Source organism: Rhinopithecus roxellana, chromosome 4, assembly GCF_007565055.1.
Source record: "Rhinopithecus roxellana isolate Shanxi Qingling chromosome 4, ASM756505v1, whole genome shotgun sequence".
Taxonomy (NCBI): domain Eukaryota; kingdom Metazoa; phylum Chordata; class Mammalia; order Primates; family Cercopithecidae; genus Rhinopithecus; species Rhinopithecus roxellana.
In genome coordinates, this window is record NC_044552.1 from 74,572,339 (window position 1) to 74,589,444 (window position 17,106).

Genomic DNA, 17,106 nt, shown 5'->3' on the forward strand with positions numbered 1-17,106 from the left:
AGTAAAACATAGTCTGTAAACATCAAAAATATCCCAAATATCTTCATCCCTTCCCCAGACTGAGGAGTTAGCCAGACAACAGTCAGAACCTAAAGAAAGTAGACAGTTTCTTTGATTGCCAGAGACAGAAATTCTATCTCTTGCTCTTTGAGGAACAGACTTCAGGGCCAGGCGCGGGGGCTCACTGCTGTAATCCAGCACTTTGGGAGGCTGAGGCAGGCGGATTGCTTGAGGTCAGGAGTTTGAAACCACCTGGCCAACATGGTGAGACCCCAGCTCTACTAAAAATACAAAAATTAGCTGGGCATGGTGGCATGTGCCTGTAATCCCAGCTACTCGGGAGGCTGAGGCACGAGAATCGCTTGAACCTGGGAGGCGGAGGTTCCCGTGAGCGGAGATCGCGCCACTGCATTCCAGCCTGGGCAACAGAGTGAGATTCTGTCTCAATAATAACAATAAAAAAAAGAACAGACTTCAGGAAGGCCTAGTGACTGGTGTTGCTGAAGGATGGGAAACTGACCTTTGATTTACACTGACAATAAACATTCAGTTACGGCTTAGGGTTTGCACCTGGTAATTGTACCTGGCAAGCAGGCAGGCACATAGCCAGAGTCTCCACAGCAATCAAGACTTACCAGAAGGGTGTAAACCCACTCACCTACAAATGACAAAAGTGATAAGGTGATCTAATGGGACCCTTATCTTGATCAGGTGCTCTTTGTCACCTAATGGGCCCTCAAAGGCCAGAAAAACTTAAAGCTTCAACTGGGAATATGCTCTATTATCTTCTGTTTTGTGCAAGTGTCTGCATGTGGATACATTTCTGCAACCTTGACTGCTAAACAAATTTTACAGTCTTAAACTGTGTAGTATTTTTCCATTGATACCATCACTATTCCACTGTGACACTATGCAAACTAGTGTGAGAAGTAGAAATGATATGAATATAATGGAGTCTAAAAGACACATGAGAGAATTTAAGGAGCTGGAGGAGGAGTAGAGCTGGCTCATATTTGGCATAAGACCATAAAAATTTTGTTGTAGAGGATGAGATAAATTATTTCAATGGGGTGTGCATACTGCCTGCTACAGGACTCTGGGCAGTCTAGCACAACATATTGAAACAAATTACAGCCTAAAAGGAAGGGGGCCAGACTTAACCATTTTCAAGTTGCTTGCACTGGTGAATGTTTCAGAGGTTCTTCAGTGGGAATTGAAATGGGAAATGACCAGACTAGCTGTCTAACTGGTAAGAAAAACTGAGACTGAAACTGCAGATTCCAATGTCTAGGAGAGAACTGTAATGGTAATGATGGGTGATGGAGAGAAGGTACCAAGCTGTCCTAGACACTCTACTAAACCAGAAGGTGGCAACCTTAGAGGCAGAAGCTGGGTCTCAGCCAAAGTTTAGGTATGGGGAGATGTGACAATCAAGCTAAGAAATGTTTTTAAGTTTCATTAATCTGATTCTCACAGTTGAAAGCAGAGGAGTGCTTGTAAGTAATATCACAGGCAAGAAACATGAAGTTTTTAGTTATGGGGAAGTATGTTTTAACACATATAAGCTTCTGTCTTAGTTGTCACAGACCTTTCTTCTGAAACAAAGCTATAACCTTGAAGCTGTGCGTCTTTTTGTCAGCTAATTGTTATTCTTTTTAAAACTGGTGTTCAAAGTTATATTTTCCAAAATGATTTTCTATTTGGAATAGATATTTCCCAAGTGGAAAACTAAGAGCGCTTGAGACATAAAACTTCCACTAGTAAAAGTACGTAAGAAAAAACTTTTTTTTTTGAAATCTGTTCAAAAGATGGGTAAATACATTATATTAGCCAAGTACAAATATGTGAATATTTGGGCTGTGTCTAAAAAGTCATAAATTAGATTTTCACCATTTTCAGGATGATCCAAAATCCCCATATACATGAAATTGAAATGGTCTTGAGACAATTTAAGTTTTAAACAATTGAACAATGTACTTCAGATGTAGTTCTGTTGAAGTGGTGGATGACTTCAGTGGACAGAAGCCAACTGAAACAAAGGGAGGAAGCCTGGTTCTTTAAGGTCTAACGTCTGGTAAATGCCCCATGTTGGGAGAGACAAGTGCCTTCATGGGTCTCTCCTTCACATCTTGCTGAGTATGCCAAGAATGCAAGGCCCTAACCATTTCTCAAGGTTGTGTGTGTAGTGAGCAACCTTGAAAGATGAGACAATATCTCCCTTGAGACAAAAAGCAGACTTGCTTATGTCTGGCTATAAGATGGCAGATTCCACAAGCTCAGAGTTCTTTTCCTATAACACAATTCACTGCCTGTTGCAGGAATTATCTAGGCCCTCAGCAAAACACCCTCCCCTCCACTCCATGGGACTAAGGAGCAAGGAGGGAAATGACACAACATGCTAATGCTCATGCTGCTATCTGTGCCAAGGCTGATAAGATCCTGTGTCTCTGACCCAGGTCTCTGTTGTCTTCTGCCAGCACTTATGAAATAATAAAAGGCAAACCTATTTTAGGTTTACGCTCATAAGTGGGGTAAAATAAAATCCCAGGACCAATGCCTGCCCCCACCTCTTTTGGTTCAGTTTAAAACTTCTCTTCAGGTTATGGCATCTGTGTGAAGGGCAGAGTGTTTGTATGTGAGTATGGAAAGATAGAGTGTTTGAAAAGAACCCCCACTTCAACAGACTTAGTAGAGAAAAGAACCTATAGGACTCAGCCTTGGAATAAAAAAGAGACAGCAAGGGTGAGTCCAAGGTGATGTGAACTCCTCTCCCCAGGAAACCAGTAACACTTCACAATAGGGACAGCAAAATGGCCTGGGGCAGCATATCATGGACCCTTCAGCAATGGTGCTTCCTGTTTAAAAAGATAGGCATATATAAAAAAAAACCTCTAGTATTACCAGCCCCCAAACAGAGAGCTAATCTGAAGCAGTTAAATTCTCTATAAGCATGAGATGGGGTCACCCTTGATCAGTACCAGGCGATTCAAAATAGATTACTGTCCAAGCCTCCATCCAGATGCAAATGCAAGCCCAGTGCTTGATTGATCTGTCTGGACTTCAGCATGGGGACTTTATTGAGTGCTATTCACCAAGCAATTAGAAAAGAAACAAACTGGCCGGGTGTGGTGGCTCACGCCTGTAATCCCAGCACTTTGGGAGGCTGAGGCGGGTGGATCACCTAAGGTCAGAAGTTCGAGACCAGGTGCACAAACATGGCAAAACCCTGTCTCTACTAAAAATACAAAAATTAGCTGGGTGTGGTGGCGTATGCCTGTAATTCCAGCTACTTAGGAGGCTGAGGCAGGAGAATCGCTTGAACCTGGGAGGCAGAGGTTGCAGTGAGCCGAGATCCCACCACTGCACTCCAGCCCTCCAGTGACAGAGCAAGACTCCGTGCCTCCCACACAAAAAAATAAAAATAAAAAAATAAAAAACCTGTGCTCATCTCTGGAGTGATCATGCATTTAGCACAGAATAAAAAATTGGACAAGCATGGGGTGTTTCAGTCTATGCAAAAGTTTGGGTATTTGCACTTAAGGTCTCTGTTTTGTAGCTTGCTAAATTTAAATTCTCTGAGCTTGCGGGTGTATATGAGGTTGTTACAGGGCCAGAAACATCTGAAACTTACTTACGAAGGTACTCTAGGATTTCTAAATTTACTGTGATATAGATTACACACAAACATGCCCTGTTTTATGTGAATTAGTTCTTGTGGGATCCAGGCAATATTACGAACTACAGAAATTGCTCCATGTCAGCTTTTTGGGTAGTTTTAGAAACCTGTGGTAATTCTTGATATTATTTGGATTGTATTTTGGATATCTTTAATTGGCTTTGGAAAATTAGGCTAATAAAATACTGAGTTGATGAATACTAATATTTCTGTTTCGTTAAAGATCTTATGTGGGATTCTACTTGTATGAAATTCTGAGTTAGCGCTTGGTGTTCCCCTAGAAGGAAGCTGAAATTTTGTTTTTTGTGTTTTTGTTTGTTTGTTTGTTTGTTTGTTTGTTTTCAGGCAGTTGGGGCTCCAGTGAAACTGACAAGGGAGTAGTCTGGACTTGCATATTCAGGAATCAATTCCAGATGTCTGGCCAGATGGTAATAAAGAGAAACACATGCTTTAATAGGGCAATATATAGCATAGCACATTAAAGTCTGTTACAGGGTAAAGTTAGTAAGTTTTCCTGCAAGAACAAGAATGAAAAGAAACCTAATTAAACCAAAGTTAATATAACCTCAGAAAATCTTCATGAGAGAAGTTCTATCCAAGTCCTCATGTGAAACAATACAATGCACATCTCTAGCATCCTGTCTTAGTAACTCATATTACTTTCCCACTTCTGAGATGATTTTAATTGCTCATTCTCCTCAGGGATACTTACATATCTGCCTTCTCCTCTGACTGAGGGATGTCCCCAGGCTTTCTATTCTTGACTATGGTCAAGCCCTTTGGATATTAAATTCCAGAACAAATTTATCTTCCTTGAGGATTAAATGAATTTATAGATAGATAGATAGATAATAGATATATACCACCTATATATATCTATATAAGTGTGTATATATATATATATTTTATTTTTTTTGAAACAGGGTCTTGTTCTGTTGCCAGGCTGAAGTACAGTGGTGTGATCATGGCTCACTGCAGCCTCCACCTTCCAGGCTCAAGTGATCCTCCCATCTCAGCCTCCCAAGTAGCTGGGACTACAGGCAGGTGCCACCACACCCGCTATTTTTTAAATTTTTTGTACAGACAGGGTCTCCCTGTGTTGCCCAGGCTGGTTTCAAACTCCTGGGCTCACGTGATCCTCCCACCTCAGCCTCCCAAAGTGCTTGGCTAGGCATGAGCCACTGTGCCTGGCCTTTGAATTTATATACTTTTCAGGAAAGCTGGTCCAGAGTTTCCTGGTGTCCTTTATAGGTCTGGTTTCCTGGACTCTGGACATTGTTAGTGTTAGTTTTCCTCTAGCATATTTTTAAAGATCAAAACTGAACTTCACTGGGTTAGAATATTACTTTTATCAGGAAAAGGAAGGGGTAACACAGGGTAAGTCAGAGACAAAAAGTGGTTATGCTCCAAGCAAAAGTAGCCCTTTCACCTCCAGTAACTTCCAAGACCTCTTCGGCACTATGAAACAAATTTCATAATTTAGACTCAGACTACCACCTTTATTTAAGGAACTTCCCATAAGGAAAATATTTTTATTCTTCCACATGAGGATACACTTTTTGAAAAAAACAGAGAACAACAATTACCTCCTTTAAAAAAAGAATAAAGAGAATAATAATAAATTAATGCACTGGTACCATACATCTGGAATATCAAGACATAGGTAGCAAAAAATCAGGGAAAGGCTGTGAATATCAGAAAAATAAAATATCCAGTAAACACAAACATAAAAGAAACTGGGAAGAAAAAGTCCAAGTTAAAGCAGAAAAATGTGCTATATGAATTTTTTAAAATTATAAAGTACTTTAAAGACAAAGTACTTGAGGACAGATGAAGAACCTCCTATAATAATCATCAGGATCTGAATTATAAACTAAAATAGTCCCCTTGGTACACTGTAAAGTATGCAATTTTAATTATGTGATTTTTCTAGCTAATTTCTGCTTCAAAAACAGTAAAGTACTTCTGCTTACAAGGTGGCAGAGACAAGAACTTTTCTCAACCTCTCAAATGCACGTTGTCATCAAAATTTAAATTACTAGAAACATGCCTTTTAGTTAAATTACAGTTAGTCCTTAGACAGATCTATTTACTGAGAATTTGCTATGTGCCCAACACTGTTGGCATATACTAAACAAATTTGCTTTTGTAAAGCACTTTTTCCTTTTCGGGTTCTCATAAAGGACATTTTAAAACAAACTATATTTGTTTTTCCGTATTAACTGCACATGCTGAATACATCTATTATTATAAATTGCTCCTACTCAGGAGCATCTTAGCTTTTAAAAGACAAAAATATATCCAGTTGTATTTGTGTATATATATTTTATATCAGTTATATATGGAAGTCAATCAACAATGATAAATACAAACAGATTGACAAATAAAACAACAATTTTTGGGGGAATGGAAATGGCACATTTGTCAGATGATATCCACAAATAATTAATTACTTCACACATTAAAAATATTCTCATAATAGTAGAGTCTCTTATAAAAGGATACTCATTACATTCTAACCATCTGTCATCATTCCTTCTCAAAAAACTAATTAGGGTTTTATCCAATCACACATTATAAATGATGCAAATATGGATGGTAAAGACATGGGTTGAAGAAGTTAACATGAGAACATTTGCAGTTTAAAACTCGTGGGCTTCAGAACCAGCCTTTCATGTTCCAATAATTAAACTGTTTATTTTTATCATCTTTTTCTGATTAACGATTAGATATTAAACTTCAAAAATTAAAAACACTTACAGGTAGTAGAGTTTTCCTGCAGCAGGAAGTTCCCTTTTCCGGTAATCTATCCCAGAATCTAGCTGGACTGTATTACAATATTCCTACAATCCAAATAAATAAAGTATCTTTTTAAACAAGCAGTGGCTCAGAATTACAATACTTCCCTTATACTATACATTTTTTAAATTTTTCAAATGTTTGCTCAAAAAATAGTATAATGAGATGACATGAAAACAACAGAACTCATGCAAGATTCATAAAACCAAAGTTGCAATATTAAATATATCAAGCCACTGAAATATCAGTTTTAAAAAAATTAAAATTTGCATCATGTTTTCTGAAACATTGCCCAAAAAGTGCTGTCAGCAAATTCCCCAAATAACTTCATTTGGGTTTTTTTTAAAGCCCAATTTCTAATACCCTGGAGTGAGAAACTAGAGGCTACCAGAAAGAATAACTCATGGGTTTTAGGCACCACAGTGGGGGAGAGGCAGCATCAGAGAGCTGGGACTGGACACGGTGGCTCATGCCTATAATTCTAGCACTTTGGGAGGCTAGACGGGCAGATTGTGTTTGTCCAGGAGTTTGAGACTAGCCTGGGCAACACAGCAAAACCCACCTCTACAAAAAACACAAAAATTAGCTGAGTGTGGTGACATACGCCTGTAGTCTCAGCTACTTGGCCGGCTGAGATGCAAGGATTGCTTGAGCCTGGGAGGTGGAGGTTGCAATGAGCTATGATCATGCCACTGCACTCCAGCCTGGGCAAAAGAGCAAGACTTTGTCTCGAGAGAGAGAGAGAGAAAAAAAGAGAGAGAGAGAGAGAGAAAGAGAGTTGGGCCAGAACATTAGTGTCCACATTTTAAACCAAATGACCAAACTAGAATGATGTTGTAGTGATGCCCATCCTTCGCTTCTGAATGGCTGCCATTGCCCTTGTCTCCCTTTTAGTTTCCTCTCTGGCCATCAACATTTCAGTGCACTTTCCTGCTGTGGATGCCTACCTCCTTTCAACCCAAGTCACCCTGTGGCACTAATCTCCTTCTCTTCTCCCAAGTGCTCCTTTCTTTCCATTCCCCCAGGGTGCATATGTGTACACCAGCACATATACCACACACATACACACACACCCCAAATTCTTATTTTGAGGGCAAATGTACTTTTGCAACACGTATCTTCTTGGTCAGTTGGATTTTGGGGGCCATGAGAGGAATATATGTAGGGGTGTGTGTGTGTGTGTGTGTGTGTGTGTGTGTATCTCTACATAGATAGAGGCATATTCATTTTATTGTGTTTCCCTTTATTGTGCTTCTCACATTTTTTACAAAGTGAAGGTTTGTGGCAACCCTGCATTGAGCAAGTCTATTGGCCTCAATTTTCCAACAGCATGTGCTCACTTTGTGTCTCTGCGTCACATTTTGGTAATTCTTGCAATAGTTCAAACTTTAAAAAATTGTATCTGTCATTAATTATATGATCAGTGATCACATATTAATTATGTGATCAGTGATCTTTGATGCTATTACTGTAATTGTTTTAGGGCACCACAAACTGCACCCATAGAAGAAGGTGAACTTAATTTATACATGCTGTTTGCATTCTGACTGCTACACCAACTGGCTATTTCTCTCTCTCTCTCTCTCTCTCTCTCTCTCTCTCTCTCTCTCTCTCTCTCTCTCTCTCTCTCTCCTTAGGTGTCCCTATTCTCTGAGACACAAGAATATTGAAATTATGTCGATTAATAGCCCTAAAATGAACTCTAATTGTTCAGGTGAAAGGAAGAATCACATATCTCTCACTCTCAATCAAAAGCTAGAAATGATTAAACTTAGTGAGGAAGGTATGACAAAAGCCACAACAGACAAAAACCTAGGCCTCTTGCACCAAAAAGTTAGCTGAGTTGTGATTGCAAAGGAAAAGTTCTTGAAGAAAATGAAAAGTGCTACTCCAGTGAACACATGAACCATAAGAAAGCGAAACAGCCTTATTACTGATGTGGATAAAAGTTTGAGTGATCTGGATAGAAGATCAAAACAGCCACAACATTCCCTTAAGCCAAAGCCTAATCCAGAGAAAGGCCCTAACTCCCTTCAAGTCTATGAAGGTTGAGAGAGGTGAGGAAGCTGCAGAAGAAAAGCCAGAAGCTAGTAGAGGTTGGTTCATGAGGTTTCAATAAATAAGCCATCTCTACAACATAAAAGTGCAAGGTAAAGCAGCAAGTGCTGATGCAGAAGGTGCAGCAAGTTATCCAGAAGGCTTAGTTAAGATCATTGATGAAGGTGACTACACTAAACAACAGATTTTCACTGGAGATGAAACAGCCTTCTACTGGAAGAAGATGCCAACGAGGACTTTCACAGCTAGAGAGGAGAAGTCAATGCATGGCTTCAAAGCTTCAGAGGGCAGGCTAACTCTCTTATTAGAGGCTAATGCAACTGGTGATTTGATGTTGAAGCCAATGTTCATTTACCAATCTGAAAATCCTAGGGCCCTTAAGAATTATGCTACATCTACTCTGCCTGTGCTTTATAAATGAAATAACAAAGCCCTTGGATGGCAGCGCCTTTGTTTACAAAATATTTTAAGCCTACTGTTCAGAGCTACTGCTTAGAAGAATGATTATTTTCAAAAGATTACTGCTCATGACAATCCACCTGGTCATCAAAGAGCTCTGATGAAAGAGCACGAGATAAATGTCGTTTCCCTGCCTGCTAACATAACATCCATTCTGCAGCCCATGAATCAAGAAGTAATTTCAACGTACAAGTCTTATTATTTAAGAAATACATTTTGTAAGGCTATATCTGCCATAAATATCTTTCGTGAAAGGAAGAGTCAATCTATATAGCAACCTTCAACATTATCTTAAGAAACTGCCACAGCCACTCCAACCTTTGGCAGCCACCATCCTGATTAGGCAGCAGCCATTAACATCAAGGCAAGACTAGCAAAAAGATGACCACTCACTGAAGGTTCAGATGATTATTGGCATTTTTAGCAATAAAGTATTTTTTATATTAAGGTATGTATTTTTTTAGACATAATACTATTGCACACTTAATAGACTATAGTATAGTATAAATATAACTTTTATATGCACTGGGAAGCCAAAAGCTTCCTGCAACTCATTTTATTGCAATACTGTTGTATTGCAGTAGCCTAGAACCAAACCCTCGATATCTCTAAGGTACGCCTGTGCAGATATAGATGGATAGACAGATAGATAGATAGATAGATAGATAGATAGATAGATAGATAGATAGATAGGAAGATAGTCACTTCAGTAGAAGAATGGTGACCAAGGGATTTCAGGACAAGTCAAGAAACAATTATAGGCTGACATTTTGTTTGCATTCAAAATGAAAATTGTCTTAATGACAATTCATGGGAAAAACATATTTTAACAGCATCACTACTTTTACTAATGAAAAAATGCATTTTTTTTTTAAGACAGAGTCTTACTCTGTTGCCCAGGCTGGAGTGCAGTGGTGTGATCTCAGCTCACTGAAACCTTCTCTTAGATTCAAACAATTTTCATGCCTCAGCCTCCCAAGTAGCTGGGACTACAGGCATGTGTCACCATGCCCGGGTAAGTTTTGTATTTTTAGTGGAGACGGAGTTTCTCCCTGTTGGCCAAGCTGGTCTCAAACTCCTGGCCTCAAGTGATCTGCTCTCCTCAGCCTCCCAAAGTGCTGAGATTACAGGCATGAGCTACCACGCCCAGTCAAAAACTGCATTTTTCAAACCTTTGGAACCAAGGTAATTGTGGTGGGTTTTAAGACTTGTACATTGTAAAATAATCTCTCCATCTCAACATGTTCTCCTTACAATGTGATGCTGATATTCCAGCTATCAAGAAATGAAGTCTATGTCCCACCCCTTGAATGTTGTGACTGTGATGGAAATGGTCTATGCAGTAATATCCTAGGTGACACTTGAGGCAGCTTCTTATTGGTTGGAATGCTTGCTCTGGAACTCTGAAGTGTCAATTGAGCATTTAATTGCCTGGAGGCTACTATGCTGTGAGAAAGCTTAAACTATCCAATACAGAGAGAGGAGGCCCTGGAGAGGCACTGAGATGACATGAAGACAGAGGTGTTGACAGTCCCCAGCTGTTCTAGCTGTAGCCACTATCTTACTGAGGGAGCCAGTATTGCCAGCTGAGCCCTTACCAAATCCCTGACCCACAGAAACCAGGAGAGAATAAAGTAATGTTTTTTAGACTCTTTTACAGTCATTTTACAATAATTTGTTATGCAGCAAGAGATAATCAGAACAGCAATATCTGGGCACACTTGAGAAGTAGCAATGTTCTTCCTCCCTGAAAGTGCATCCTGGGTTGTACTGTTACACAAGGGCTGAGAGCTGTTTATCATCTGCATCCAGGGCATAGATTGCATTTCCCCTCCTCTTACGCTGCAGCTGCTAAGGGGCTCAGGAGAGTAAAATAGGTGACCAATAATGCCCTGGAAATGAAGGGTTTATGGAAGACTAAGGGGGGTTTCTGGATATAAAACTTTCAGTGCTAACACTAGGACAACCCTAGATAATCCGGGATGGTTGGTTAACCTGAGTGAAGACCCAGAAGGCTGGGTTGTGGCTAGTGTAGGTATAGCATTTCGATTACGTATCAGCAATTCTGAATTTGATTAACATAAAATAACACCCAAGAAGCTGGTCCTCTAGGGAGGCCTACAAACCTAGGCTTTTGAACTAACATTTGAAGAACAGCCCTGAAAAACTAGCAAAAGTCATGGCTCTCTGCAATGCTGGCATGAGCAACCTGTTGGCATCTCCATACAGATATCCCTAGCTCATCATTCCACTTGTCCAAATCCAACTCCCCAGGCCTCTCCTTCAGGACCTGGGCCCTATAACCAATCCCACCAGAGGAGAATACAGCATTGCCCAAATACATGCATTCCACTCTCTCCTTGCCTCAAGATGTCCTGTGTTTCATATATACACTATATTACTTCTTGAGAAGAAGAGAGATATATTAATATATATCTCTCCCCTTGCCTCAAGATGTCCTGTGTTTTTCTTGATGTCATAAATGTGAAAAAATAGATACTTTCTTTCCCTTGTTCCTGCTATAATTGTGAGAGCTCAGTTACCCAGTAAAAAAAAAAAAAAAAAAAAAAAGAAGAAGAAGGAAAAATGTCCTTATGTAGTGAACATGTCTTACTCAATTTCCCTGAGAAAAACCTGCCCTACTATGGTAAGCAGTGGTCAATTTTCCATAAGGTACCTTTACTACAGACATAAAATACAGTGTCACAATACAGTCATACAAATATATTTGCCAGGTTCTCTATTTCTTTTAAACTACAATTTATCTTATATGACTCAGTATTCCTAATTTAGTCAAAAAGTTTTTATTTTTTGCTATTAAAAAATAAGGCTAATGAAAGTTATACAGCTTCAATTTCTCTTTCTGGGTAACTAACTTCTCGATCATATGAGTGATTAAGACCTACCAAATGATTGCATTTGTACATTCACTAATCACCACTGAGGAATACCTAATCAGCAGTAAAAGAACTATTACCAAAGCCCTTAGATGTTAGCACTTAATTGTCTGAAAAATACTAACACTCAGTTTATATATATATATATATAATATATATATATATATATATTTTTTTTTTTAAATAAACCTCACATTTTCAGACTTCATTCACTTACGCTAGATTCTCCAAAGCTCTTTGCAGAAGGGTGGAGGAGGGGGAAGCTAAGCTGCAAGTTGACAGTGAATCTAGTCAAAAGAGCATGATCTCTAAGTAATTTCCTAATTTCCAGTGATATTTACAAGGCCTGTGACCTCTTATCACCATCCAATTCTAATACATAACACTAATCAGCTAGCAAACAAAATTTATTTTAAAATAGTTTGCATATTTATATATATACAAAGGACAAATACAATTACACAATCTAAAAAAAAATGCAATTAGAAAACTTGGGGAGGAAAAGGAGGGAGGTTAACACACCCTTCTGAGCATACTCATGTGTCAAAGACCTTTGAGTTTGGAAAGAAAAATGTATGACTAAAATAACTGTATTAAAGCAGTTTATATTGTCCCCAAAATCTATTGTGTGTATTTTTAGCAATCCTGAATAATACCATTAGAAAAACAGCCATCTCACAAAATAACTTTATATAGCTTCTACTCCATCCCAGTTGGAACAAAGAATAAAGACATTGTGGAGAAAATCTTTTAAAACTATAACATACTAACCTCTTAAGCAAAGATTGAAATAATAAACACAGATTTGCCCACCTTAGCATTTTTAATCATAAAAGCAATTTCACTTATCATAGAAATTTGGAATATGAGGAAAAAATTCCAACTGCATAAATCAAACTTCTATCCCTTACCTAAGTGACTATATTAAATAGGCATTTAAAGAATCAAAATTATTAGTGTTTTTCTTGGTAACAGTCAACTAATTTATTTTATAAATTTTTAATGAGTAAACAATAAAAAGAAAAAATGGTTGAGACTTTTTCTTTTTTTTGTTTTTGGTTTTTTTTTTTTTTTGAGATGGAGTCTTGCTCTGTTGTGCAGGCTGGAGTGCAGTGGCATGATCTCAGCTCACTGCAACCTCCGCCTCCTGGGTTCAAGCAATTCTCCCTGCCTCAGCCTCCCAAGTAGCTGGGATTACAGGTGTCCACCACCACGCCCGGCTAATTTTTGTATTTTTTAGTAGAGACAGGGTTTCACCATGTTGGCCAGGCTGGTCTTGAATGCCTGCCTCAGCCTCCCAAATTGCTGGGATTACAGGCGCGAGCCACCACACCCAGTCGAGACTTTTTCTTATTCCAGGAAATAAAATTTTAAATAACTAAGATATATCATTTTACTTGATTATTTCAGAAACGTATCCTTTTTAGGTTGGGTGCGGTGGCTCATGCCCGTAATCCCAGCACTTTGGGAGGCTGAGGCAGGCACATCACTTGAGGTCAGGAGTTTGAGACCAGCCTGCCCAACATGGTGAAACCCCATCTCTACTAAAAATACAAAAATTAGTTGGGTATGGTGGCGTACACCTGTAATCCCAGCTACTCAGGAGGCTGAGGAAGGAGAATTGCTTGAACCTGGGAGGTGAGGTTGCAATGAACCGAGACTGCACCACTGCACTCCAGCCTGGGCAACAGAATGAGACTTCACATCAAAAAATAAAAAATAAAATAAAAATGTATCTTTTTTGAACTCAAAAAGTGATCCATGCTTATTATAAAACATTCAAATGATATTAAAAGCATAACAGTAGAAGTGAATATCCCCTTCTCAGAAAAAAGTTTGTTTATAGCTTGTATGATTCAAGTTTTTCCTATACATATAGAGATTACAGAGGTAGATGTCTATCAGAGTATATACATAGTTCTATGCTTAATTCTTTTGATATCTTAAAAGTTCTTTGAGAGAAAATAAACACTTAAATACAGAAAAGCTTAATTGCGTACTGTACTAACTTTTTTTTTGCTAAGAATACAATTAAGGGTGGAAAACTGAGTGGAGGGTGTCTTTTTTTTTTATTTTGAGGCAGCTATACATTCTAAGACAGCTGTTTGAGTCATATTTAAAGTAATCATGTACTACTACTTCTTTTTTTTTTTTTTTTTTTTTTTGAGGCGGAGTCTCGCTCTGTTGCCCGGACTGGAGTGCAGTGGCCGGATCTCAGCTCACTGCAAGCTCCGCCTCCCGGGTTTGCGCCATTCTCCCGCCTCAGCCTCCCGAGTAGCTGGGACTACAGGCACCCGCCACCTCGCCCAGCTAGTTTTTGTATTTTTAGTAGAGACGGGGTTTCACTGGTTTCACTGTGTTAGCCAGCATGGTCTCGATCTCCTGACCTCGTGATCCGCCCGTCTCGGCCTCCCAAAGTGCTGGGATTACAGGCTTGAGCCACCGCGCCCGGCCACTACTACTTCTAAGCTTAAACAATGATTGAGGCCGGGCGCGGTGGCTCAAGCCTGTAATCCCAGCACTTTGGGAGGCCGAGACGGGCGGATCACGAGGTCAGGAGATCGAGACCATGCTGGCTAACACAGTGAAACCCCGTTTCTACTAAAAAAATACAAAAAAACTAGCCGGGCGAGGTGGCGGGCGCCTGTAATCCCAGCTACTCGGGAGGCTGAGGCAGGAGAATGGCGTAAACCCGGGAGGCGGAGCTGGCAGTGAGCTGAGATCAGGCCACTGCACTCCAGCCTGGGCGACAGAGCGAGACTCCGTAAAAAAAAAAAAAAAAAAAAAAAAAAAAAAAAAAAATGATATATGAGAAAATTCAATATATAAGCTGCTCCATATTTTGAGGTTTTCATAATTTAAGTATAACTTAATATAGGAACGTACACAAATTATAAGTATCTGGCTCAGTCATGAAACAGATTATCACCAGCATCTCTGAAGCCCCCCTAATATCACCTTCTACTCCCCAGAGGTAACTACTATTCTGATTCTAGCACCACAGAATTTTGCCTGTTTCTGGAGCTTTCCATAAGTGAAATCATACAGTATGTATTCTTTTGTGATAGGGTTCTTTTATGTCAGTGAGATTCTTCCATCTACATGGAAGATCGGGATGATACTAAAGGTGTTTCATATATTTCATAAAATATGCCACACTGTTTTATATCACAAAAATGTGCACTTATGGTTTAACAAGTTCCCTCCAAATTTAATACTTATTTTGGATCAACCTAACAAACATAATTGAATACTACAGGCTGGGCACTTCCCTCGTTACTAGAGATATAATGATGAATAAGATACAGCTTTTACTCTGACAGTCTGGTAGTAATCAGCTATTTGTTCAAGTTATCATTTTCTTCTCTCAATCATAGACATAATTTTTCAAGTTGATAAATTGAGAAGTCCTCTGCCAGTTGTCATGCTGTGTGATTTTAGCCTGTTATGTAACCTCTCCAGATGTCAGTTTTCTCCTCTACAAAATAAAGGAATTGATTATGATCCCTTTAAGCTCTAAAATTAACATTATTGCTGAAGTTCTCTCACTTCAGGGCTCTTCAGGGCTGAGTTCTTCCTTGGGCTTATCTCATTTCAGAGCAGACCGCAAGGCCTGAGTCTACCTCAAGCTGTATCAGCCTCCTTTGCTTTCTTGATTATCTCATATCCCAAAGTAAATCAAAAACATCTTTTTCCATATCTCCCCACTCCTCCTTCCCTAGCTACCCTACTTGTCTCACACTTCAAATACCCATACACAATTAACTTATTAGGTAAGGTCTGTATCCCTTCTTTTTATTAAGCAGTTTCAGAATTTCTTTCTCCTTCCAAAAAGCAGGAAGGGGGATATTTAAGCATCATAAAGTGCTTATTATGTGCTTCAGATGTGCTAGGCAACTGACTTGGCTTTATCTCTTATCTTCCTCATAATATCCATCCCCAGGGCAAGGAAGTACTTTTTTAAATCGCCATTTTACAGTTGAGGAAACACAGGATCAGAAAGGTAACTTTAAAAAAAAGTACTATTATGGGCTTAACTGCATCTCCCCAAAATTCATGTTGAAACTCTAACCCTCAATACCTCAGAATGTGACTGTATTTGGAGACAGAGCCTTTAATTTAGTTAAAACGAAGTCTGACTGGTATCCTCATGAGAAGAGGAAATGTGGACATGTGGATACAGTTATGTGTGTACCCCACAGAAAGGCCATGTGAAAACACAGCGAGAAGGTGGTCACCTGCAAGTCACGGAGAGAGGCCTCAGGAGAGACCAAACCTGCCAACGTCTTTGTTCTTCTAGCCACCAGAACTCTGAGAAAGTGAATTTCCGTAGTTTAAGTCATCCAGTCTGTTGAACTTTGTTTTAGCAGTTCTAATAAACCAATACAATCACCAATACGCTACCTTGCTCCAGTAATAAGCATAGAAAAAGGCATTTTATAAAAGTAAAAAAAGAAAGAATAATTGCAAGATTCAAAAAAGCAAGCAAGCAAGCAAGCCAGGACAGAAGCTAAAAGCACACCTCCATACACTTCCTTGCGAGGTGGGTCACAATCTGACTCTTTCTGCAGCCACAGCCAGAAGAAAACATCACAGTACGTTCACAGTTCACAGTGCGCCCAAAAAGAGGCCACACAGTTTGTAGGTGGCTGAGCTGTGATTTGACCAGGACAATCTTGCCTCCACCAAATCCATGGTCCTCCCACTATGTCACACTGATTTATTCAACAGTAGCCACAGGATCATTTTTCTTTAGTCTTACACAGCTTACGTAATTCATATTTGTTCTTCTACCTCTCCCTCCCATTTCAAATTAATTACCTCTGCACCGTGTAAATATGCTAATTACTCTTCTGGGGGCCATACAATATGATTCTATATGATTTCCTTTAGGTATTTAGTCCAAAACCATGTATGAGATAAATGTACCATATTAAAGTCTATACTATAATGGGTTACATTACAGTAAATTTCCATTACATAGGACATTTTCTGTGTTTATCTAAAATGTCTGCTCCACTCATAGTCCACTGTTCCTATGGCTTTCACTTGATCATCTAAACCAAGGACGTCAGTCTTTGAAAGGAAACTCCAAGAGAGCAGGACTGCCTCTTAATCCTGCACAGCACCATATATTCACAGACCCTTCAAAGCAGAAGAGAGTCTAACAAGGATGATGATTTCCTCTCTCTCTCTCTCAGAGGTGCAAAAATGAAA

General features: G+C 39.3%; 1 protein-coding gene across 1 annotated transcript in view; it reads right to left on the bottom strand.

Annotated features, from left to right (window-relative positions):
- The window catches only part of AFG1L (AFG1 like ATPase), a 221,276-nt gene that overhangs the window by 67,593 nt on the left and 136,577 nt on the right, over window positions 1-17,106 (bottom strand). The window contains exon 8 of the mRNA XM_010382494.2: window positions 6,437-6,519. Coding sequence (XP_010380796.1) covers window positions 6,437-6,519 — 83 coding nt within the window. The remainder of the gene's footprint in view (window positions 1-6,436; window positions 6,520-17,106) is intronic.